The 26,523-nt window shown below is 35.8% G+C and overlaps 1 protein-coding gene across 1 annotated transcript in view; it reads right to left on the bottom strand.

The window, feature by feature from the left end:
- LOC122797326 (highly reducing polyketide synthase 40-like) overlaps positions 1 to 23,972 on the bottom strand; it is a 267,568-nt gene extending 243,596 nt beyond the window's left edge. The window contains exons 1-3 of the mRNA XM_044066142.1: positions 23,684 to 23,972; positions 17,237 to 17,390; positions 16,635 to 16,795 (exon numbers count right to left, since the gene is read on the bottom strand). Coding sequence (XP_043922077.1) covers positions 16,635 to 16,795; positions 17,237 to 17,390; positions 23,684 to 23,972 — 604 coding nt within the window. The remainder of the gene's footprint in view (positions 1 to 16,634; positions 16,796 to 17,236; positions 17,391 to 23,683) is intronic.
- Between the last annotated feature and the right edge of the window lie 2,551 nt (positions 23,973 to 26,523).

Genomic DNA, 26,523 nt, shown 5'->3' with positions numbered 1-26,523 from the left:
AAGGAGTGATACAACTCTGAAAAACCAATAATCCACAAAAGAGTTATAGTAAAACTGCCACAATCTCAGTTAAATGAATATGAATGAGTTCAAGTCCAGCACTGAATTTATCAATAATTTCAGTGCTGGACTTGAACTCATTCATATTCATTCACGGCAACGTTTTTGGACTGAGATTGTGGCAGTTTTACTTCCTATACAACTCCTCTATGTGCATTTACCTTATCAGATCTGCTGCATTTAATAGTTTCACCCCATCCCTGGATACCCTAGAGTGATACCTTCAATGATACTCAGATAAGAGTAGTAAAACAGTTATTTCCTTTCCCTCTTCCTTTTAGTTTACGTGGTACTTGAAACTGTGGGTAAGGTCAATAACCTATAAGTATGACGTGGTACACAGGCAGTAATCTGTATTATTTATAAAAAACTAACCTAATATTCATGCAAACAGTATTTGCACAATATTAGTCTCTCTTTCTGTGTGCTGACTTGTATAATTAGCTCATGTCAACTCACTGGTATTGGATTAGTTTACAACAAAGCTGTGGTGGATGACATAGCACAGTAAAACCAATCACACTTTAATTGGATTGTGGCATGAAATTTCTAAAAAATGTATAAGAAGATCAAAATGTTCAATAGTTTGGGTAAGAATCCTAATAACATTTACAAATGAACCACACCATTCACTATGACATATTTATTGGCATTATTAACATTAGAAAATTTGGAATGGCAAGCCATCTCCATATTCCATAATGTCAGTCCCTCGTTTACTGAAAGTGCTAAGTATACCAAAATACTTCTTCCATGGGAACTAACACTATACATAGTCATTGAAATGCTAGTCTTACATATTTCTTTGCATATGCATTTTTTTTAAAATGGTTAACATAAGTTTAATGACTGGCTTCATCCGTGATGAGTGATGCACTGCAATCTTTATGTCTCCTCCAGGGTGGCCTTAAAACTGAAGCGGTTAATAATAACTATAGACCTATTAGACTTGTACCCATCATCTGCAAAGCCATGGAACATATAATAACAGGGCTCATTAGCTGTCATATCAAGAATATTAATCAATTTCAATTTCACCCCTGTGAAAGGTAGACCCTTACTACTGGATCTGCTTAACTTCTTTGCAAGGGTATCAGACAATGTGGGCAGTGGCCATGCAGTACTAATGGTATGCCTTGAACAGGCTGAAGCCTTCAACACCATTCCTCATGCTGTAATGACACACAAGCCAAATGCATTAAAATGAACCCAGAAGTATTAAGATGGATAACAAGCTGACTGAAAAACAAAATGCACACAGGGAGAGTTGCTGGACGTCAGGGCTTGGTGCTAGGACCTCTCCGTTTTGGCCATTGATTCCCAGATCTCCAAGTCCTGTAGCAAAATTCACACAGTGAGAGCTGCAGGAATATCATCAACATGTCTGAAAGTTACAAGACGTTTACGCAGGGCTTAAGCCTAGGAACTGTCTTTTTTGGCCATTACTTCTCAGATCTCGAAGCACAGAGCCAAGTCCTATGACTATCAAAGTTTGCAGATGACTCCAAACTGAGTTTATATTGTTAATGCACCCTCTGCCACTCGAACCCTACAGCATGAAATCGCCCTGGTAAAGTTCAGGTAGTGTAAAACTGGATTCAAACTACATGTAAAAAAGTGTGATATGTTTATGTTTAACAGACAGCCTCTGACCTCATCATGCTATAAAAACAACCCATACCTTCATAATTAAACTGTAGTTATGACCTATACATTTGGATTGATAACTCCTTCTCTTTTGACCATCATGTGACAATATTTGTCAGGAAATACTTTTTAATACACCTAATTGCAAAAGGAATACTTTTAAGATCTAAAGAGGCAGTCATTCCTTTATAGTCAGCATTGATCATTGTTGTTATTAAGTAGAATGCTGCCTGTGAGATGTATCTCACTGAATTTTGCAAACAACTCGAAAAATCCGAACGTTTCTTAACTGTAAAGACCACAGGCCTACAGTCCCTGAGCTACCAAGAGAGGTTGGAATCTATATATCTCTATTCAGTGTCTTCTAGGTATTTGAGAGAGCATACTGGTTTAATCGTGCCATAAAAGACCTGATTGTCTTGGACCTCCTGTATAACTGCATGTCTAGGGCTCCAAAAATACTCTAACCAATGCCATCAAGTTTTACCTAGAGATTATGAAAATATGGTAGATGGGCGAGCAGCTTCCAAATCATCTGGAATAAACCACCTGTAGATAGTAATCAACCCAGCTTGCTATCTTTTTTCAGGCATAACCTAAATGACTGGGTGGATATTCAAACATTTACTCTGGGAGGGACTGGTATGGTTGCCCTATAGTAAGGAGATGCAGTCTGAGGGAAGGCAGTGTCAAAGTGTAAATTGTCATGACACTAAATGGCCTAAGAATATATGAAAGCTATGAAAGTCATCACCAAATTTAACTACCCACAACCCCAGACAGTGAATGAGGTTTTCTGGGGAGTATATCTTTCTGGTATTATAATAAATAAATTAAATACAATCAACTAAATTTAAAATGCCATTCAGCCAAAAAAAAAAACTAACTATGAACTATTGCAGATAAACCATATAACAACAAATCCCAGGACATATCAATTTAGAAAATAGATAAATTATTTTTAAAAAGTGTATGCCTGGCTACGTCATGGTCAAGAAAAAACTGGGATGCCACCAAAAGACACGCAGAAGAACTTTTTTGTCTGTCATTTAAAAAAATGATATGTGTTTCTAAGACATTACCTTATTTTTTCATGCAAGAACAAAGAACTTGTATTTCTGACTGCAAGTCAGAGAGCAAATCTGGTAATGGATACTTAGCAGAATAGCACAGCCTTGAATACCAAATTTAAAAAGCAGTATTGAATTCCACATATTAAAAATACCAGAAATGCACCAAAAGGCACAATAAAATATAGAATCAAAATTTCTTGTGGGGGCATAAACCACAGAAGTCTCAGCTTGTAGCTTTGTCTTCCTCATCTCCCTCTTAAAACCCCCTATACTTCTCTTGTCTCCTGCATACCCTGCGTAAACCCACTAAAAGTCTATGCTGGGGGCTATATCTCCGGCATCCCCTACTTAAACCTCCTATATGACTGCACTGAGGGCTGTGCCACCTGCATCACCCTGCTTAAAATCAGGTCTGAAGTTGCCATATCATGACCCAAAGAGATGGCTTTACCTGATGATTACCAACCTTAAAGACGCACACACTCACTATAATACCAAGATATCAACAGCAAGGCATTACTTATCAATGAATGATAATATGCAAATAATTCAGTTAAGCTAACATTTCAAAGCAAATATGTGTGAAGTTCAGGTTTATTAGCATGTTTAAGATTGTTAATGTTAGACACATATTTTGGAGGAGAAAATACCGAATAAATAAAAAATCTTTTGGCAAATATGGCTAACTACATAACAAGAGAACATCATATTCCTGACTCCATTTTAACTAATATAGAAACTACATCGATCATCCCTCCAGTTTCACCATCTGTAGTCAAGTATGACAATAAACTTATAACTTTCTTTTTCAAAATTCTTTACAATAAACTCTATGATGAACTATTCCAATTTACTTATAACATCACCAGACCTGGTAATGATACAACTGATGAATAGACATATAACCATAAGGGGGTCATTAAAGCCCTTTGTATAAGTGTTTTAGTATTGTTTCTAGCACGGAAGCCAGAATAAATATAATTGATATAGTTGTTCCAACTGTAGATGCAGCTGGTCATAATTCATATAACTAATAGCTTGAACTACAACTCTATTTGCATGCTTAAGATTAAGCATCACTATATAACTACCATCAAAGTATGCTATTTAATAGAATATAAACATTACAGTATGGTGCTTAATTGCAGATGTTTTAAAATAAGCAAGCATTGTGAAATGCTAAAAAAAAAACAATTAATGTAAATGCAAACAATAACAATGTCTAAATAGTCTTCTGTGAGAAAAGTACTTGCAAAATCACCATAGGAAGTGTAATTTAGCTAACAATTAAACAGATGTACGGCAGTATTCTTGTCAGTCAGGTGCTGGACCCTGCCATGAATCTCATTTCTACAGCTGCATGTAGTATTACCATTTCCACACACTGATCGCTCAGAAAACAAACTAAAGAACATGAAAACATAAATAAATAAACTCTTAATCTGTTGTAGCATGAGTAAGTTATCGGTAGCATTAACCGCTGTCAAAATGCACCTTGCACAGCATTATACGAGCACAAGCTTAGATGTAAAGTTTTAGCAGCAAATCAAGAACCAAAATGCCAACAGCACATTAGTTAACTGCAAAACCCACAGCACAATAATTTCACATTGCAATAATCTAGGGAGTACTCACGAGGTAAGAGAAGGCAGGACAATCCACAAGTTCTCACAGATTTATTTGAATAAAGCGGCAGCGCTTTTCTGTAAAGCCTGTAGCAGCTCGTAACTGTAAAGCCCGAAGCAGCAAAATGATCCGATGCAGAAACAAAGACGTGCAGGAACAAATTGATAAGCAAGAAGTTCCTGCCTGATTTTCACGCTTGTTTTATGCACTTAGATGGGCGCGAGTGACGCCAAGGTCATGAATATTTAGCAAGTGGGTGTGTACTGGGCGAAAATACTGAACAGTGGGCGTGTGAAAGAAAAAAACAAGAAAAGTACTTGCTTTGTGATGGGCGATTTGTCGTGGAAAACTACAGGCGCGAGAGCAACTTACAATTTAAAATGGACTGCAGTACCGGTAAACGATCACCGGTAAGATCAAAAACAGTCGAAAATATATATATAGGGATACCAAATTATATTTTACCGCAACTGGATGACTAGTAAGGGAGAGAAATAACCGTAAGGAACAGAATTTATAGGCAGTTTCCCGTAGTTGTCCTTTAACTATCTTACTGTGGCATGTCCAACTATTCCAGTATTATATGGTTTAAGAAGGTGCATAAATCTCCCCATAATCCGCCAATGAGCCCTATCGTCTTTGGAAAGGGATGGATAACAGAACCCTTATCAGTTTACCCGCAGGATGTACTAAAAACCTATTTAAAGTTTGTACCAAGTTATATTAAAGATACAGGTGACTTTTTGATTAAATTACATGATTGGTAGGACAGGAATTTGACTACAGAGTTTTTACTTGCTACACTAGATATTAAATCATTATTTACCATAATTCCTAATACTTATGGTATTGATCGAATTAGGGAAATTCTAATGGAGTATGGTTATCATACTGTGAGGGAGGTCACAACACTTTGTGAACTCTTGGAATTTGTGTTAGAAAATAATATATTTGTTTTTAATAAGCAATACCATCAAACATCAAGGACAGCAATGGGAACTGCTGTGGCAAATACATATGCTAACTTGACTCTGAGTAAGTGGGAGGAATTGAGTATATACGGAGAGAATAATAAGTATGCCCCTAAAATACTCTACTATAAACATTTTGTCGATGACATTTTTTTTTAATTTGGGGAGGAAATCGAAATGACTTGAACGATTTTCTTACATACTTAGATCAAACCACTGACTTCTTGAAATTTGAAATGAACGTGTCTGACACTGGGATACATTTTTTGGATGTACAGGTTTTTTTGACTGAGAATGGTCTGGATACCTGCATGTACAAAAAGGATATACACACAAATAAATATCTTCATAAGACTAGTATGCATAAGCGGCATACATTTAAAGGTGTTACTAAAAGTCAGTACTTACGAGCTAGCAGAATTAACACGAGAACTGACCTATGTGTTAGACAGATGGATGAAATGACTAATGATTTTTTAACAAGAGGTTATGGTGCTAATGAACTGAATGTAGTTAAAAAGATGTGATGATGTTAAGGGAAGGGCAGGCAAAACCCTTCTTTTCAGATCAGGTTAACACCAATGATACATATGCACATAATGTAGATGTGCAACCACTGAGGTATTTAATGACTTATAGCAGAGCTAGTGAACCCATTGAGAGAATTATTAAAGAGAATTGGGATATGCTAAAGGCTATACCTGGCTATGAGAAATGGCTATCTGATAAACCCCTATTTACATATAGGAATTGTGACAGTTTAAAGCAACAGTTATGTTACAAGGACTTTTCCTTGAATAAACAAGGTCATGTTGATCTTAGGACTAAAGGAACTGTGCCATGTTATAATTAATTGTTCCTGCTGTTTGAATATTTGCCATTCAAATGAGTTTGTGCATCCTGTTAGTAAGAGGAGATTTTATTTTTAACTGTACAGCTACATACAATACCCCCTTTGTGGTGCACTTGGTGACCTGCGCCTTATGCTCAGGATTCTATGTAGGCAAATCAACTAGGAGACTATGGGACAGGATAATAGAGCATAAGTCTGACATACGTAGGGGTGTAGAGGCTAACTCTTTAGCAAAACATGCACAGGAGCAAGGCATGCCACATCAATTTATATTTAGAGTTATATAATATCTAAAAACCTAATAATATATATAAAATCTCTATATATAAGTAGATATAAATATTAATTTGAATGTATGTTATTTGCATGCAAGCTGATGTATATCCAGGTCTAAATAAACAAGTAACTTTAAAACCGATCTTAAAATTGAAACAATAGATGATTACATGATTTTTATTGTATGTATTGGAAGTTACTTTATGATCTGTTTTCTGCCTCTTTTATTTTATTCTTTATTAATTTTAATTTTTATGAATTCTATTTGTAAGACTCATGATGTACTTATTTTTAATATAGAATTAATATTTTAATTAGTGTTCCTATGTGATAGGATGGGCTGTGTCATGTGCTTCATTTTAAATAAATATTTAAATGGAAGATTGTTTTAAATGATTTTAAACACTGAAGAAGGACTACATGCCTGAAAGCTTTCTTGTTGAATAAAACTGCTTTGCTTTGTGAAGAGTTCTTGGTTATTACTTTGGACTTTTGGTGTTTCTCTTCACTTTATCCATCTGCTCATCTTTGATTTTTTCATATTTCAGACTTTGCCTGAATGCACAGCACATAAAGCAATAAGCATGTGTACAGATCTATTTTCTTTAATATTATACATGAGTTAATTAAATCACAATAACTGAAAACTACTTTCAGTCAACTGCACCACGGGGCCAATAAAGGATACCCATAATGATCCCGTAATGCTATTTCCAATACAGTTGTTCACAAAACACTTCCAGATAGTATTCCAAAACACCATTTATTCACACACCAGACAGAAAAGCAGTTTATTCACACTACAGATTGAGCGCTTTCATTTCCAAAATTAGAAACTTTATCAGAATCTGTCATCAGATTCCTGTGCACGTTTAAAAAGCCATTTCTCCATCCTCATTGGCCAGATCAACATAAACAACTAATCATTATGTCACTATAACATCTGTAGGATTAAAAGCCCTGATTATTTATACATATTCTTGAATTGTCTGTATTTAAAATGTTTATATATATATATATATATATATATATATATATAAAATATATGAAAAATATCATATATATGTATGAAACAAAAAGCATGAACAAAAAACAAGAAACAAAAATCTGTACAAAACATTAATTTCCACATATATGTATATATGTGCATGTATGCATATAATATAATGTTTTGAAACAATCCAAAATCATGCAGCATGTGCATTCTGTTCAGATGTAGAATAAAAATAATGCTTTTTTTAAGCATTTTTTGAGTTGTTATCAAGAAAGCTTTTATTCCTCATTGTAGATTAACTTGATTATGTATATGTGGTGGTGATGTCAACAGTTTGCTTGAAAAATGCGAATTTGATTGGCAGGTGAGGTTAAATGCTGATTAACCTCCTGGTCTGAATAGATGTATTAGTATTAAAAGTATTTTACAACTGAGGGGTATTTAACAGCATCTTAATGGCAATATTTTATAGTTTGGAAAGGCAGTTCTGTAACATAAGTTGTTACAAAATAACTGTGAGTAGTTCTGTTACTGGATGATTAATCATTAGAGAAAAGACTTTGCTATTTAAATAGTGCATTTGCTTAATTTTAATTGTTCTAATGAAGTCTCATTTATTTTACACTGCCATTATTTTACATGTCAAATAAAAAATAAATAATAAAATGAAAGTGCGACACAATTAATAAAGTACCTTATTATTTTGATGGTGCAGTCTGAAATTTCTTTTTCAATTTTACTGTTACTCTGGGGACATGCAAGTCAGTGCAAGCAGTTTCTTTATTTTGCACCAGATAAATAATAATGCCACAAGCAAATAAAGGAGCCTGAGCAATATGACCAAACAAATCAACATAAAATATAACAAAGTACTTGCTCAGGGTCAAACCAGGCACTATATTCAGATAAAACATATTGTCCAAAACCAATGGATGTTAGAAGTTCGAGTCTGTTCAGAACAGTCCGGACATCGAACAAACACAATAAAGCAGGCTATACAATGCTTGCAGGAACGCAAGCAAAAACACAAACGTATCTTCTGAAGTAGAATAAATATTCCAAGCTGCTAATCCAAAAAGTTACTTTCAGGCTAATAACAGGTTGCTGGATGTCTCTTCAGACCAAATAAAACCTTCAAATCAGAAACTTGAAATCATTCAGTATAATAAAAGCAACAAATCTTTTATTAACATATGTTCGGTAAGTGCTTTCGCCAAGCGGCTTTTTCAAACCATTAGAAACACAGCTATACTAAAGAATATCCTTACATAGTTTAAACATAATTGGTTAATAAAGATGTTAAGCAACCAATTAACTACATAAAGGAACATACTGTATAGCTGAATGCATTAAAAAACATCAAAATTACAATAACCTGTTTGATTATCAAACTTTAATGCAAACTTAAGCAAAATTACTTTAAAAATAATAAATAATAATAATAAAATAAAATAATAAATTCATCTATAATTAATTCTTCGATTTTTAAGTGCTGGTTTTAATGGGATCCTGTCATTAAGGCCAGGGTAAATATGTGCTTGTAACCTAATAATCCAACTAGTTTCTACTTGTTCGGTGTGATTTCTAAGGTCTCCACCTCTAATACCAGGTACATTAACATGCACAACTAAAAATCTAAAGTTATGTGTTTCATCGTTCTCTAATACATGTTTTGAAAGTGCATTAATGTTAGACTTGATACGAATTTGATAGAAATGCTCCCTTATTCTATCCTTTAACCTCCTGTCGGTTTTACCGACGTAGAAAGCAGTACAGGAAATACATGTAGCAATATAAACTACGTGTTCTGTGTCGCAGTTTGCATTAATATTAAATGTAAATACTCAGGATGTAACAGGGCGAATGAACATATTTATGGCAGAAACATAGGTGCAAAAATTGCACTTCTTACATGGTTGTGTACCTGTATATATGGCACTTCTAGAATGATTTTCTAGACCAGGAAAGCATAACAATCTGTGCAAATTCTGTTTATTTTTAAAGAGAAACTTCGGTTGGTCACCCACTATACCCTTAATGACTGGATCCACTGTCAAAATATTCCAGTCTTTATAAAAAAATCTCCTTGGTTTGCTGTAAATCTTGTGTATAAAACAATGATATTTTCTGTTGTTCACCTTTACTTGGAGGTATATCTGTCCTAACAACCTTATAAACTTCATTCCCTTGTTCAGAAATAATGGGACATGCCCTACCTGCTCTGAGCGTACTGAAAGCCATCATCGATTTCTTTTGTTCTGTACTTCCTGTCTGCCAACCACTCATATAAATCACCAACTCTATTTCATAATTAGTCTGTGCAAGATTCAACCTTGATGCACGGATTGCTTGTCCCTTTATAATGTTAGTAAAAATATGACAGGGATGCATACTATCCCTGTGTAATAAAGTGTTTTTATAACACAATTTTCTATGTACGCCCGTATTAAGTTTACCATTATTCAAACGTTGGATAGATACATCCAGAAAAGCAATATGATCTATAGAGGCTGTCATGGAAAACTTTAAGAAATAAGATAATGAATTAACCTGCTGCAAAAAAATATCTAACTCCACTACATTCCCTGTCCAAAGAAAAATTAAATCATCAACAAAATGCCTATAAAAATAGACATATTTCCTATAAAAATCAAGCTGAAAAAGTTTCTGTTCTTCCCATGACGCCATCACAAGGTTGGCGTAGCTATTGGCACAAGATGCCATGCCATTCTTCTGTAAAAATAAATCCTGATTAAATAAAAAAACATTATTTTCCAAGACTACTTCCAGCAACAGGCAAATAAAGTCTATTCTGTTGGGTAGCATATCCGTGTGCTTAATCAGATATTGTTGTATACTCTCCAAACCTAATCCATTAGGAATATTAGTGAAAAGAGACTTAACGTCCATAGTCACTAAATAAAGGGGTAGTTATCAGGTAACATACTTGTCCCTTCATACGAGTCCAATAAAAATTGTTTGGAGTCTCTGAGGACATATAAGTTGGAGTCCACTACCGGTCTCAAAGTTTTTTCAATTAAAATAGATAGGGGCTCCATAACCCATCCTCTACCTGCTACTATTGGTCTCATTGGAGGGTTTATTGGATCCTTGTGGATCTTAGGTAAACCCTGTATAGTCGGGATAGTTGGATTCTCCATAAATAAAAAATCATGAAGTTCAGTGGTGACTATGCCAGTTTTAAGCAAGTCATCAAGGGTGTTATAATCTCTTATTGTGTCTAAACATCTGAAAAAGTGATAGGACTATAAAACTTAATAGCTCCCAACATTTCTTCCATGCATCGGTCATAAACGACTTTATCTAGCACTACAACTGGGCCACCCTTGTCTGCTGTTCTGATCGAAATATTGTTATCATTCCTCAAATTGTTCAGAGCCCTTTTTTGTCTAAATGTCAAATTACTTTTTCTACAAGTCTTAGTGGGTCCATCTGCTAAAGAATAGATGTCTCTTTCAACAATTTCACTGAATGCATTCAATAACGGGTGTAAGTTAGGAACAAAAACACTTGGTTTCCTATAATGTGCCTTCAGTGTTCCAGTGGCAGCATTATTAAATAACATTTTTAACTGTAAATTACATACAAACAATTTAACATCTAAAATGGTATCTGCCGCATTACTTTTCATAGAGGGTATAAATGATAAACCCTTGTTCAAAACCTCAAGTTCATATTTGTCTAGTGGTCTGTGTGAAAGATTTCACACTGGGTCATTCTTTCCCACATTTTCTTCAACGTGGGTTCATTTATTTCCCCTGCTAAGGCCTTCCTTCTCTGCCTCCCTCTGCTCATAGAGCGAATTCTCCCCCTGTTGAATGTATTGGGGATTGGGAAAGGACTAGGGGCTTCCATTGAGTTACCACTATTAAACGTTATTAGTGTTTTTCTACGAATCACTAAATCACTTCCTGACAAAGCATCATTGTTTAATGAATTCAAGTTATTACTACTAATGGTGACTACAGGTTCCTCAATACTCGTTTCATTATTAGAAACAACTTTGCCAAAATTTACACTAGTATTAGGTTCTAAAGAAACATCACCCACCAAAAAATTGCTGACTACGTTGTTTCCTTCAACAGTGTTGTCACCGTTGGTAGAAGCATTAACATTGGGAGCGGTGATATTGGGAGGAACATTCCTACGATTCTTAATTACTTTGTTGTTGTTATTGTTTGACACATGTAAAACATTCTGGTTACTATGTACAATATTTTTTCTATTGAAATCATCATTATTGTTCCTAGGCCAAGTAAAGACCTGGCCATGTGAGAAATCATTAAGTGTCCCTCGATAACTTATGTTTTTTCTGCTCCAAAAGTCTTTTCTCGTACAAGCAGATGCTGTCAACTAAGCGATCAAGTAGCGGCTCAACAACACTGTCTTTAAATTTACCATATAAGTCATTCTGCTTTTTCTTTATAAGTTCTTGTAAAAAAAGTTCTCGAGGTGAGCATAAGTTACATGACTTTGCTTAATGAATTCTTTATGCCTGAAGAACTTTCTTTACAAGAACTTATAAAGAAAAAGCAGAATGACTTATATGGTAAATTTAAAGACAGTGTTGTTGAGCCGCTACTTGATCGCTTAGTTGACAGCATCTGCTTGTATGAGAAAAGACTTTTGGAGCAGAAAAAACATAAGTTATCGAGGGACACTTATGATTTCTCACATGGCCAGGTCTTTACTTGGTCTAGGAACAATATTAATGATTTCAATAGACAAAATATTGTACATAGTAACCAGAATGTTTTACATGTGTCAAACAGTAACAACAACAAAGTAATTAAGAATGGTAGGAATGTTCCTCCCAATATCACCGCTCCCAATGTTAATGCTTCTACCAACGGTGACAACACCATTGAAGTAAACAACGTAGTCAGCAATTCTTTGATGGGTGATGTTTCTTTAGAACCTAATACTAGTGTAAATGTTGGCAAAGTTGTTTCTAATAATGAAACGAGTATTGAGGAACCTGTAGTCACCATTAGTAGTAATAACTTGAATTCATTAAACAATGATGCTTTGTCAGGAAGTGATTTAGTGGTTCGTAGAAAAACACTAATAACATCTAATAGTGGTAACTCAATGGAAGCCCTTAGTCCTTTCCCAACCCCCAATACATTCAACAGGGGGAGAATTCGCTCTATGAGCAGAGGGAGGCAGAAAAGGAAGGCCTTAGTAGTAAGAAAAATGAAGGAACCCACGTTGAAGAAAATGTGGGAAAGAATGACCTAGTGTGGAATCTTTCACACAGACCACTAGACAAATATGAACTTGAGGTTTTGAACAAGGGTTTATCATTTATACCCTCTATGAAAAGTAATGTGGCAGAGACCATTTTAGATGTTAAATTGTTTGTACGTCATTTACAGTTAAAAATGTTATTTAATAATGCTGCCACTGGAACACTGAAGGCACAGTATAGGAAACCAAGTGTTTTTGTTCCTAACTTACACCTGTTATTGGATGCATTCAGTAAAATTGTTGAAGGAGACATCTATTCTTTAGCAGATGGACCCACTAAGACTTGTAGAAAAAGTAATTTGACATTTAGACAAAAAAGGGCTCTGAACAATTTGAGGAATGATAAGAATATTTTGATCAGAACAGCAGGCAAGGGTGGCCCAGTTGTAGTGCTAGATAAAGTCATTTATGACCGATGCATGGAAGAAATGTTGGGAGATATTACGTTTTATAGTCCTATCACTTTTTCAGATGTTCAGACACATATTGAAAGAGATTATAACACTCTTGATGACTTGCTTAAAACTGGCATAGTCATCACTGAACTTTATGATTTTTTATTTGTGGAGAATCCAACTATCCCAACTATACAGGGTTTACCTAAGATCCATAAGGATCCAATAAACCCTCTGATGAGACCAATAGTAGCAGGTAGAGGATGGGTTACAGAGCTCCTATCTATTTTAATTGAAAAAACTTTGAGACCAGTAGTGGACTCCAACTTGTATGTCCTCAGAGACTCCAAACAATTTTTATTGGACTTGTATGAAGGGACGAGTATGTTACCTGATAACTACTCCTTTTTATTGATGACTATGGACGTTAAGTCTCTTTTCACTAATATTCCTAATGGATTGGGTTTGGAGAGTATACAACAATATCTGATTAAGCACACGGATATGCTACCCGACAGAATAGACTTTATTTGCCTGTTGCTGGAAGTAGTCTTGGAAAATAATGTTTTTTTATTTAATCAGGATTTATTTTTACAGAAGGATGGCATGGCTATGGGCACATCTTGTGCCAGTAGTTACGCCAACCTTGTGATGGTGTCATGGAAAGAACAGAAACTTTTTCAGCTTGATTTTTATAGGAAATATGTCTATTTTTATAGGCGTTTTGTTGATGATTTATTTTTTCTTTGGACAGGGAGTGTAGTGGAATTAGATAATTTTTTGCAGCAGGTTAATTCATTATCTTATTTCTTAAAGTTTACCATGACAGCCTCTATAGATCATATTGCTTTTCTGGATGTATCTATCCAACGTTTGAGCAATGGTAAACTTAATACGGGCATACATAGAAGATCACGTTATAAAAACACTTTATTACACAGGGATAGTATGCATCCCTGTCATATTTTTACTAACATTATAAAGGGACAAGCAATCCGTGCGTCAAGGTTGAATCCTGCACAGACTAATTATGAAATAGAGTTGGGTGATTTATATGAGAGGTTGGCAGACAGGAAGTAGAGAACAAAAGAAATCGATGATGGCTTTCAGTACGCTCAGAGCAGGTAGGGCATGTCCCATTATTTCTGAACAAGGGAATGAAGTTTATAAGGTTGTTAGGACAGATATACCTCCAAGTAAAGGTGAACAACAGAAAATATCATTGTTTTATACACAAGATTTACAGCAAACCAAGGAGATTTTTTTATAAAGACTGGAATATTTTGACAGTGGATCCAGTCATTAAGGGTATAGTGGGTGACCAACCGAAGTTTCTCTTTAAAAATAAAAAGAATTTGCACAGATTGTTATGCTTTCCTGGTCTAGAAAATCATTCTAGAAGTGCCATATATACAGGTACACAACCATGTAAGAAGTGCAATTTTTGCACCTATGTTTCTGCCATAAATATGTTCATTCGCCCTGTTACATCCTGAGTATTTACATTTAATATTAATGCAAACTGTGACACAGAACACGTAGTTTATATTGCTACATGTATTTCCTGTACTGCTTTACGTCGGTAAAACCGACAGGAGGTTAAAGGATAGAATAAGGGAGCATTTCTATCAAATTCGTATCAAGTCTAACATTAATGCACTTTCAAAACATGTATTAGAGAACGATGAAACACATAACTTTAGATTTTTAGTTGTGCATGTTAATGTACCTGGTATTAGAGGTGGAGACCTTAGAAATCACACCGAACAAGTAGAAACTAGTTGGATTATTAGGTTACAAGCACATATTTACCCTGGCCTTAATGACAGGATCCCATTAAAACCAGCACTTAAAAATCGAAGAATTAATTATAGATGAATTTATTATTTTATTTTATTATTATTATTTATTATTTTTAAAGTAATTTTACTTACGTTTGCATTAAAGTTTGATAATCAAACAGTTTGTTGTAATTTTGATGTTTTTTAATGCATTCAACTATACAGTATGTTCCTTTATGTAGTTAATCGGTTGCTTAACATCTTTATTAACCAATTATGTTTAAACTATATAAGGGTATTCTTTAGTATAGCTGTGTTTCTAATGGTTTGAAAAAGCCGCTTGGCGAAAGCGCTTACTGAACATATGTTAAGAAAAGATTTGTTGCTTTTATTATGCTGAATGATTTCAAGTTTCTGATTTGAAGGTTTTATTTGGTCTGAAGAGACATCCAGCAACCTGTTATTAGCCTGAAAGTAACTTTTTGGATTAGCAGCTTGGAATATTTATCCTACTTCAGAAGATACGTTTGTGTTTTTGCTTACTTTCCTGCAAGCATTGTACAGCCTGCTTTATTGTGTTTGTTCGATGTACGGACTGTTCTGAACAGACTCAAATTTCTAACATCCATTGGTTTTGGACAATACGTTTTATCTGAATATAGTGCCTGGTTTGACCCTGAGCAAGTACTTTGTTATATTTTATGTTAGTTTCTTTATTTTACTTTACCAAATACATTTGAAAAAGTAAAGGTACAGCATAATTCAATGCTCAGCATGTCCAAGCCTGTAGCCCTTATGTGGTTCTTGTACAATCTACAAATTGTTGAATGATCATGCACAGCAGATACTCAGCAACAACATACATGTATGTCGTAAACTACAAAATACAAGCAACCATACAAATTTTATTTTATTTATTTTGACATTTCTCAACCAGGTTAGTCTGACTGTGCAAAAGCCCTTTTTCTGCAGAGGCCCGTGGAGAAAAGCTCAGTACATGTATAAAGAGTTACAATCAGAATAAAAGTGACATCTAACATGTAAATTAGTTATTTACAGACTCTCAAAAAAGAAAGGTATGTACAGGATAAAATATGACAACAGTTAAAAGAAGAAGTTTGTAAATATAAGCCACGGTTTAGAGTTAGGAACCAGCTTGGACATAGAAACTGTAGTGCAAGATATAAACATATAAATTAACATTGGTAGATCAAATGTTAAAACTGTTACGTGGTTGAGTAAGTTTACTATATAGGCTACTGTCTTCTATGAGTGTTGTAAGACATAATTACAAATGTAAGTGTGGTAGCAGAGGTCTGACGTAGAGCGGGGTGGTATGTGGGGTTGTGGCAGGAGCAGGATCTGGAGTTAAGCAGGTTGTCTTTTAAAGCTTTTTTGAAGAAGTTTGTGTTAGGAATAGTTTTGATCCACAAAGGAAGTTTGTTCCATGTGTTAGCCACAGAGTGGCTGTAGAGAAGTTTCCCAAAAGATTTTTTGGATTTGTAGATATTCAAGAGGTTTTCATCAGACCTACAAAGTATAAGTTTAGGAGTGTAGTGTGAATGAAGAGTAGAGAAGCCAGGGCCTGCATTATTTACAAATCACGGGTCCTTCCCTCCTCAGAGGTTTAGGTTGCAACAACAGTGTTATTAATGTCGCCTTTCATACAAAACGTGTATGTTCTTACCAATGAAAACTCCAGTTTTTGTTCCACTAATGTTTTCTACTGGTGTTCCGGCATCTTCCAAAGCACGATAAGTACATTCAAGGAGGAGTTTATGTTGTGGATCCAAATGTTCAGCTTCTGCATCGGAGATATCAAACAGCTTGTGATCAAACTCATTGAAGCTAAAGAGAAACAAATCTGGAATTATTTTGAGTGATTATTAATATGACATGGATATCATTTCAGCTGTCATATCTGTTTTAATTAAATAGTTTTGCATACTTTATAGTTATGATAATATAGCTAAAACAGAACTGTGCAGTTCAGGTATACATTAGAATACAAGGCAGATTCTCACTAGAAATCTGTTTTCAAGGTGCCATATTGTTACGTTAAGCAGTTTTATATAGCATGCAGTTTTTATAAATATGATTTTACAGATGATTAACTAGCTACAAAAATACAAGTAAGCATCCTCTTTTTAAGGAAGGTTGCACAAAAATGAAGAACATTATTTAGTTTTACTTTGATATGAAATTGAATATAACAATCTAAATTTATAATTAAACCAAATAAAAATAACACATACGTACATGGGTCAGAAGTAAACCATATTTACTTACTTGTCTATGAGAGCTGCATAAGATGTACGGATTTTTCCTGCCTTCTGGTCATCTGAATCATACCATAATTCAGTATTAAATCTTTCAGGTGGTATTTCTACTGTACAATTTTTTCCTTCTGCAAGTACCTTCCAGAAATTATCTAGCCCCTCTCCTATTGAAAAGAAGCATATATACTATAATTTGCATTTTGTTGGAATAGAAAGCATTAGTTAAAATTTTAAGAATTCATGATTTAGAATATTGATAACATAAAAAAACTCTTTTGGTGAGATAGCTGTAATCATAGTTGGGAAACAGAGGAAAGATAAGCATGGGCCAGACGAAGGAAAATAAATTCAGGCTTTGGTAGAGCTGTGATTTATTATTGAGCACATTCAAAAATTATCCTCCCTGTGGATTGTATTAACTTAGTACAACATGGGGTAACAGAAAGTGATAAGCCACTGATATGTGATAATGGAAGTGGAACCATAGTTGGATTACTGCACAAAAGCACATCCGTCATACATGGTTAACAATGACTGCATGTTGTTCCACATGTGTACTCTGTAGAGCCACAGGTTGTCTCTTGGAGAAGATTGATGGGTAGAAAATGGAGTGGAAAGTTTGCAAACATGGAACTGATTTAAACTTGGATGACAAAGATTGGAGCACCATTTCCAGATATTTTCAGCTCATGTATCCCAACTGTTTAAAGAATAAAGTTCACCTGTACATTTTAATAGAGGCGATAATATTACAAATGGTTTAGTGTTGGGTTCATAAAGTATCATCGATATATAACACAGCACTGCATAAAGAGTTACAAATAAGCCATTTATTTGTAGTGCTTCACACAATATTAATATTAAAATATAACCATCCATCCATGGAAATCTGTGATATAAAGGAAGTTGCCTTAAACCTTATTTACTTTGTCTCTGAAGCATTAAATAACATAATCACTTCAGATGCATTTATTGAATATGCATTTTGCTGCATCTTTGCATGTCACTCTGTTGCTGTGGATACTTGCCCCTTCCAAAACAGAATACAACCCAGTGGTATACAAAGCAAGCTACATATAATTGCAGCATGCAGAGAGAGCTGGCACTGAGGAAGTACTTGAAGGCACTGTGAGCCCCCTTCCTGCAGCACTACCTATCAGCAAAGGCAGATATGAAATCATAAGGACCTGCTAAGCCAATGTGGCTCCTGCTGACTATCCTAAATAATATTATGGACTGCTGCTGACTGCAGTACTACACTGTACCTCCCTCACATTACAAAATCTACAAAACTTTATTTTTAACTTAAATACCTGTTCATTTGCCTTCTGTTATGCTATGATGATAATTTTCATACAGAAATGTGGCCTTGTCCCCTGTACTGTTTATCAGTATGCAAAAGTACTAATGGTTTGGACATTAAGAAGCATATTGTCACAAAGATACTTAATAGCACAAAGTGACATAAGGGTCTTAGTCTTATCTTTGCTATGAAAATCATCTTCAGGAATCCAACTGACCATCTTTTTAAAACTTAGTTGCTGATATCCATGCATGCTCACATTTTGTGCTGGAAATTTGACCAGTGCACATTCATAATAAAATCAAAAAGATAAAATATAAATTACTTAAAATATGTTTATTAAAATGGAAGTCTTTCACCATAACCTGATTTACATTTACAAAACGTTAGAACTTATTCATCTAACTTATTCTGCAGGTTTACTCTATATTGCACTTCTATATTGCATTCCTGAAAATTGTAACCTCTGCAGGCATTGTGACACAATAACCCAGTCTAATCTATGCTAGGTCTATGTCTAGCCAGATAAACTCCATCTATGAAACATGTTTTATTAGCACAACTGCACACCTACTGTTTCAGAAACTAAGAAAGGTAAGAATAAAATAGACCATGAAATAGCATGAGATATAAATGTTGAACAGGTGCATTACAATATGATATAGGTTAAATGTTTAACCCCAAAGCAAAAAAGCAACATAGTGACTCCTATTTACCTGCTGTATGGCTAAATTATGGGTCAACCTACCAAAAGGATTTAAAATAAAATCAATCAAGAAGCTAATAGAATCACTAATATCTCATTACTCATCAGTAATATGCAACTCTGCTAAAAGAATAAATAAAGAATTGACTCTATTTCATAAACCCTCATCACCTGAAGGATAGCCAACTGGCTCACTGATAGCAACCAGGAGGTCAAAACAGGTCAGGCCACCTCCACCAAGATGCCAGTCACTAGCAGAGCTCCCGCAGGGCTCGGTACTGGGCCTGCTCCTTTTTGGCATCTAGTTCTCTGAAATGGAAGCAAATGCTGAAGGTTTATGGCTGACAAAGTTTGCAGATGACTGCAAGCTGGGGGTTATCATCAGCTCTCCTGCAGACACTAGCATTCTTCAAGAAGGTTTATCTCTGACTAACAAATGGTGCCAAAGCCGTGGTCTTAAACTCAATACTAAGAAATGCATAATTCTACCCTTTAAGGAGTCAACTATCCCAGCTAATTAACATGTTGGTAATACACCCCTAACAGCTGACCCAGTGCTCATGGATATGGGTACATATGTAGACAGTAGCCTTACCTTTGATCACCACTTGGCCAGAGTGGTGAGAAAATCCTTTTGTGTTATGCAACTTACAAGTAAGGGCATGGCATTTAGGTCCAAAGAGGTCATTATCCCACTGTAATCCATCCTGATCAGATCAGTCATAGAGTACAATGCTCCCTTTGGTATGTACCTGACCATGCATTTGCAGCAAATAGAGCGACCTCAAAGGTTCCTTACAAAAATAATACAAGGCATAACAAACCTGCCTTATGCAGAGCACCTTAAAGCCCTATCCCTCTACTCAGTCTCTTATAGATTGCTGAGGGGTGATCTACGCCTGACTTACAAGGCATCCACAAATACCACACATATGAATCTCCTACATATTCATAAATCAAACGGTACCAGAAATACAAGGTCTTGGGACCTGAATTTTGTCTGTGACTTAAACAGGACATAATGGTGAGGCAGATATGTGTCCCAGAGACTGTCACTCTTATGGAACAGGATTCCCATTCATGTGAAGATGAGTTTGTCTATTACCCAATTTAAGCATAATGTAGACAAGTGGATGCAGAATAGAACATTTACACCGGGTCTGGCACCCATGTGCCTTATGCAGAGAGGTAGCTTATAAATGCCTGGCAGTCAATGTCCTATTTGGATACAGGACATCATTATTCTTTTGGGAAAACTTGGCTAGGATTAGAAAGGTCCCCCCAAGTCATTAGCCTAGTAACAGTCTATGAATCTCAGTTATCATAATCTGTTATTCAAAAACAGTCAACTCTCTTACTTAAGTGATTTTAAAAATAAACAAAAGAAAAATAATCCCCCCAACTGTTCTTCACTTCAGTTCTAATAAGTCTAACAGACAGCGTGATTTCTTGCTTCAATAAATAAATCTTTAAGATCATATGCAACAAACTGCTTACTTAAAGTAAACTTCAGGATCTCTATCTCATCCATCTGTATGGAATGTATGATTATGTTACCAACCCTCATGCACCATTTTCCTTGCATTGCTAAGAGAAAATAATAATGTTTAAATTTTGCAGATGTAGTGACTTCTACTACACCTGGCATATTTTGTAATTTCCTATGCTGCACATCCTGATGATGTGAATGAGCGGGATACTCACACAGTAAATGGCAGATTGCGACCATATTTTTATAGTTACACTAATTCAGTGTATTCAATAAAACTAGCTTAACTGGCATCAGTATCCTATTCTAATACTGATTAATTTCCACGGTTTGCCATTTGGTAATATTACCTCTACTAACAGCACATAGGTTCATAGGTTCATAGGTAGGTACTAGGCTATCTGCACGAGGGCATTTATAAGCTTAGCCAGAGTGTGTCGGCTTTCGCCTCCCCATTGATTAATTAACTGAGCCTCTGTCAAGCAGAGCCAATGAAGTGATCCCAGGGGTGTATTTTCTGTTACCCATCCACTCGTCAAGGCTTCTCTTGAAGAGTGTTAGTGAGGGGCTCTGCCTAATGTAGTTAGGAATTTTGTTCCAAAGCATGGGGAGTCTCTGTGACAGGAATCTATCCCTCCAGCATGTTCTATTTATTGTTGTGGCGAGGTTTAGCTCACTAGAGCGTGTGGCTCGCAGTGACTTGGATTTCTTTAGGTGGAGCATATCCATCAATTCTGAGTTGGACATGGCTTTGTAAGTCAGGCAGAGATCACCTCTGAGTAAGCGATATGCCACTGAGTACAGCTGGAGTTTTTTCAGTCGGGCTGCATAGGACATATGTTTGAGGCCAGTAATCCTCTTGGTGAGGTGATTTTGTGGTCTTTCCAGCTGTTGGAAGTGTCTTGTGAGGTACATCCCACATGGGACATTATTCTCTATGATGGGTCTGATGAGTGATGAGTAGAGGGGCACTATAACCTCTTTATTTCTAGATGCGAACCCCTTAGTAATTAGATGGGCCACATAAAAGGATTTCCTTACTACTTTGGCAATATGATTGTCAAAGGAGAGATTACTATCACCTGGGTCCCTAGATCTCTTATTCCCTCTTCTGCATTAAGGGGGCTGCTGCCTATGTGGTAATTCGTGGATGTTTTGTTTTTCCCAAATGGGATGACTATGCATTTTTTGGCATTTAGCTTGAGGCCATGACTTTGACACCAGGTGTCTGTCTCAGTAAGGCCTTTTTGAAGGATGTCCATGTCAGCCGGAGTGTCAATTATGGCTCCCAGTTTGCAGTCATTGGCGAACTTGGTTAGCCATAGTCCTCCTGTGTTTGCCTGAACTTCTGAGAAATATATGCTGAACAGTAGGGGTCCCAGAACCAAGCCTTGTGGGACACCACTTGTGACTGGTTTAGAGTCGGACCTGGAACCTGCTATTCTTACCGTGTGAGTTCTGTCTGTAAGCCAGTTGGCAACCCATCTTGTGATGTAGGGGTTTATGTTCAGGCTGGTGAGGTTTTCTATAATACCAGAGTGAGGAATGGTGTTGAACGCCTTGGCAAGATCAAGGTAGGCTGTGTGAACCACCTTTTCCTCATCTATGGCCTTGGTGACTGTCTCAAAGAAGTCAACCAGGTTAAGTAGGCATGATCTGCCCTTAACAAAGCCGAACGGGGCTGGGTCAAGTGTTTGGAGGTTCCCAATGTCTTTGTTAATGAGTTCCATGATGATGTGCTCCATAGCCTTGCAGACCAGGCTAGTCAGGCTTATGAGGCGATAGTTACCAGGGTCAGTTGTGGCCCCTCCTTTGTGGAGCAGAATAACCGTTGCTGTGTGCCATTCTATGGGCAAGTAGCCTGTGGAGAGGCTGAAGTTGAAAAGCATGTTTAGGTGGGGGGTTAGTTTGTTCAGTAATTCGTGCAAGATGCAGCCTGGGACACCATCTGGCCCCATTGATGCTGTGTTTTTGGCTTTTGAAAGGGCTGTTTTCACCTGTGCTTCTGTGATTTCCGGGACACTACACTTTTCCAGTATTGTTGTGGACCCTTTTGATAGTGAGAGAGAGGTGAAGTTTGCACTGAATCTATCTGCCAGGATGTTGGCAATATCAATAGGTTCAGTATATTTTGTAAAACAAATAAGATACCACGGAAAAGGCAATGTAAAAAAAGTAGTAAAAACTCAAAAAATAGCGTACATTAGTTCATTGTCTGCTTTCATCCGTAGACTTCATCAGACTAAAACATTCAGTAACATTCAAGGTATAAATAACACTGTCAATCAAGTAATAATTAAACAATTGACAAAACTAATTAAAAAAATTAAAGATACAAGCTCAAATAAAAAAGGAACTAATGTCAACATATTTATTGATAGACAATTCCCTATACTTTAAAAAACATTTAACATTAATAGTATCATTCAAACCAGGGTAGACATCAGAGTTTAATCTGATTTGCCAAAGAGTTTCACGTTGTTCAAGATAATTCTTGAAATCCCCACCCCTCAAGTCAAAATGAACAACTTCCAAAACAGAAAACAAAAACTTATTAAATGTGGAGCATGTTACTGAATGCTTAAATAAAGCATTAGTTTCGTCTTTTTGACGGATGGCATAAAGGTGCTCCCTGATACGAGTTTTTAAATGCCTGCTAGTCATACCAACATAAAAGGCAGGACAACTAGAACAGATACCGATGTAAACAACACCTTTGGTGTTGCAGTTTACAAAACAAGGGACACCAATAGTTCTTTCATAGGTGTTAAGATTAATATATGGACCCTCAGAAATGTACCTACACACATTGCACTGGTGGCAACAGTGCATCCCTCTTTTGTCAGAAATGATGGTTGCAAGCTGGTTATCATTAAACTCTAATGCTTTCTTCAAACTGAAATTGTTTTAGAAACAAAGCACGGTTTATCACCCAGAACTTTGAATAAATCTAAATTACCCCTTATAATTCTCCAATTTTTGATCAAAACTTGTTGAATATGTTGACTGTCAACTGTCATATCCAAAGCACAAACCAAGTTGCTATCAACAGTATTGTTAGTATAAGCCGGATCAAAACTTAAAGTCTCATTAGAAGTATAATCCAACAACGCCTTGTAATTATCTAAGCGTTTACTCATAATCTCCTTACTAGTTTTAATTAAATCAGACCTTGGGTATCCTCTGTCAGCAGACAAATTAATAATAAACTCAAATTCACAAATTAAATCACATTCTTTGGAGGTCATGCGGCTAGCTCTAATGAACTGTCCTCTGGAAATTTTGTGCCTAGTGTGAAAGCTAATTTTAGTAAAACCGTAGTTGACATCAAGAAGTATACACGGAAATTAAATTTATTTTATTTAATGAACAACATTCCCATTATGAACAAAAGCTTAATTAAGCCTTCTAGTTTTTCTCCTCAGTTACAGCACACCATTAAGGTGTTTGAGGAATTATGTATTCAGGACATTAGACAGATGTTACACAGTAGATCAAATGTTCATTTTAAACTGAACAATGACGAAATGAAAGCTCTCCGTAATCTTACTTCTAATGAGACTTTAAGTTTTGATCCGGCTTATACTAACAATACTGTTGATAGCAACTTGGTTTGTGCTTTGGATATGACAGTTGACAGTCAACATATTCAATAAGTTTTGATCAAAAATTGGAGAATTATGAGGGGTAATTTAGATTTATTCAAAGCTCTGGGTGATAAACCGTGCTTTGTTTCTAAAAACTATTTCAATTTGAAGAAAGCCTTAGAGTTTAATGATAACCAGCTTGCAACCATCATTTCTGACAAAAGAGGGATGCACTGTTGCCACCAGTGCAATGTGTGTAGGTACATTTCTGAGGGTCCATATATTAATCTTAACACCTATGAAAGAACTATTGGTGTCCCTTGTTTTGTAAACTGCAACACCAAAGGTGTTTAAATCGGTATCTGTTCTAGTTGTCCTGCCTTTTATGTTGGTATGACTAACAGGCATTTAAAAACTCGTATTAGGGAGCACCTTTATGCCATCCGTCAAAAAGACGAAACTAATGCTTTATTTAAGCATTCAGTAACATGCTCCACATTTAATAAGTTTTTGTTTTCTGTTTTGGAAGTTGTTCATTTTGACTTGAGGGGTGGGGATTTCAAGAATTATCTTGAACAACATGAAACTCTTTGGCAAATCAGATTAAACTCTGATGTCTACCCCGGTTTGAATGATACTATTAATGTTAAATGTTTTTTAAAGTATAGGGAATTGTCTATCAATAAATATGTTGACATTAGTTCCTTTTTTATTTGAGCTTGTATCTTTAACTTTTTTGATTAGTTTTGTTAATTGTTTAATTATTACCTGATTGACAGTGTTATTTATACCTTGAATGTTAATGAATGTTTTATTCTGATGAAGTCTACGGATGAAAGCGGACAATAAACTAAGTACGCTATTTTTTGAGTTTTTACTTTTTTACGTTGCCTTTTCCGTGATATCTTATTTGTTTTATTATTTGCTTTTTAATTTGGTTTTCGTTTGTATTTGCAACTGTACCATGGCTGAGGTGGCAGAAGATCCTCTGCTTGGTCTATCTATTCACCCTACACCAACTATGGAGAGCACCAGCACTGTTAACATCAATAATTTGCTGGTGAACACTTTGACTGACATACAAAATTCTTTAAGGTTTTTGGTCACTAAAGCGAGTGAATGTGAAGCTGATAATCAACGAGATCTTTTACAACGTGACGGACGAGCTGTGGCGAATGCCTCAAGTCCCATAGAGACGTATGAAGAGATGGACACTATTATCAACGTGGAGAATGCCGATGACGTTGGCAAGCAACAACGTTCGACTAAACTGCGCACAGGACGGTGTAATTCCAATAACAAGGGTGCGATTTACAACTCAGTCGAACACTTTTTTGAGAGCTCCGATAATCCCTTTAGTTGTTTGGGGAGTTACCGGAAAAATGTGAGCAGTGTTGACATGAACAAAAAACGAGATCAACTGGTAAGACTTTTAAAAAGATATCGTTCTCTAGATTTGGAGAACAGTTATTTCTCGCATTGTATTGAACTAAGTATAGTCCCTAAGGGGCTTAGATTTTTTAAATGCCCTAATGGCGTTTATGCTGAAGATCCATTTTTTAACGTTCTGACTACTTTCTTTAATGACGCTGGTTTGCGTTTATTAAAGCTGCTTGTTGACAATAATGTTACTAAAATGAGCTTTTTAAGAGAAGAAATTATTAGTGTTGAAACCAGTTTAAAAGACATGACGTCAGAGGACATTTCTAATGAATTTTTAGACTCTGTATGGGATGAATTGGAGCAGCATTCTGCTGAGATTATAGGGCGGAAGCAATCAAAATTGGGCCGGGATATTAACGCCTATCAAAATAAAACAGCTTATGACAATTTTGTTCACAAAGGTTATAATACCAATAACTTTCGTGGCAACAACAATAAAGGATACAACTTGGATATTGACAACAGGAAGACTTATAGTAATGTTGTCTCTAAACCTCGTGCAGTTGGTCATTTTGTTTTAAGCAATAATAGTGCCGTTGATCGACACTTTTCTTCTGCTCCTGCACCTGCTACTGTTTTTGATAACAGTGATTGTCCGACTGTTAATCATGATTCTGATGTTGCAGTGAATTTTGATAATGCACGAACAAATGAGTGTTGTTCTTCTGGTGACACCAGCAATGACATTGTAGTTAACACCAAGAAGAAAGCTGATGTTAATTCCAAAGCTGTTTCTAATAGTACTTTATCTTCTGCTTCTGCTTTTTTC

The sequence above is a fragment of the Protopterus annectens genome, chromosome 3.part0 (assembly GCF_019279795.1).
Source record: "Protopterus annectens isolate FY-2018-M chromosome 3.part0, PAN1.0, whole genome shotgun sequence".
Lineage (NCBI taxonomy): Eukaryota > Metazoa > Chordata > Ceratodontiformes > Protopteridae > Protopterus > Protopterus annectens.
This window is presented reverse-complemented; position numbering and strand designations above follow the sequence as displayed.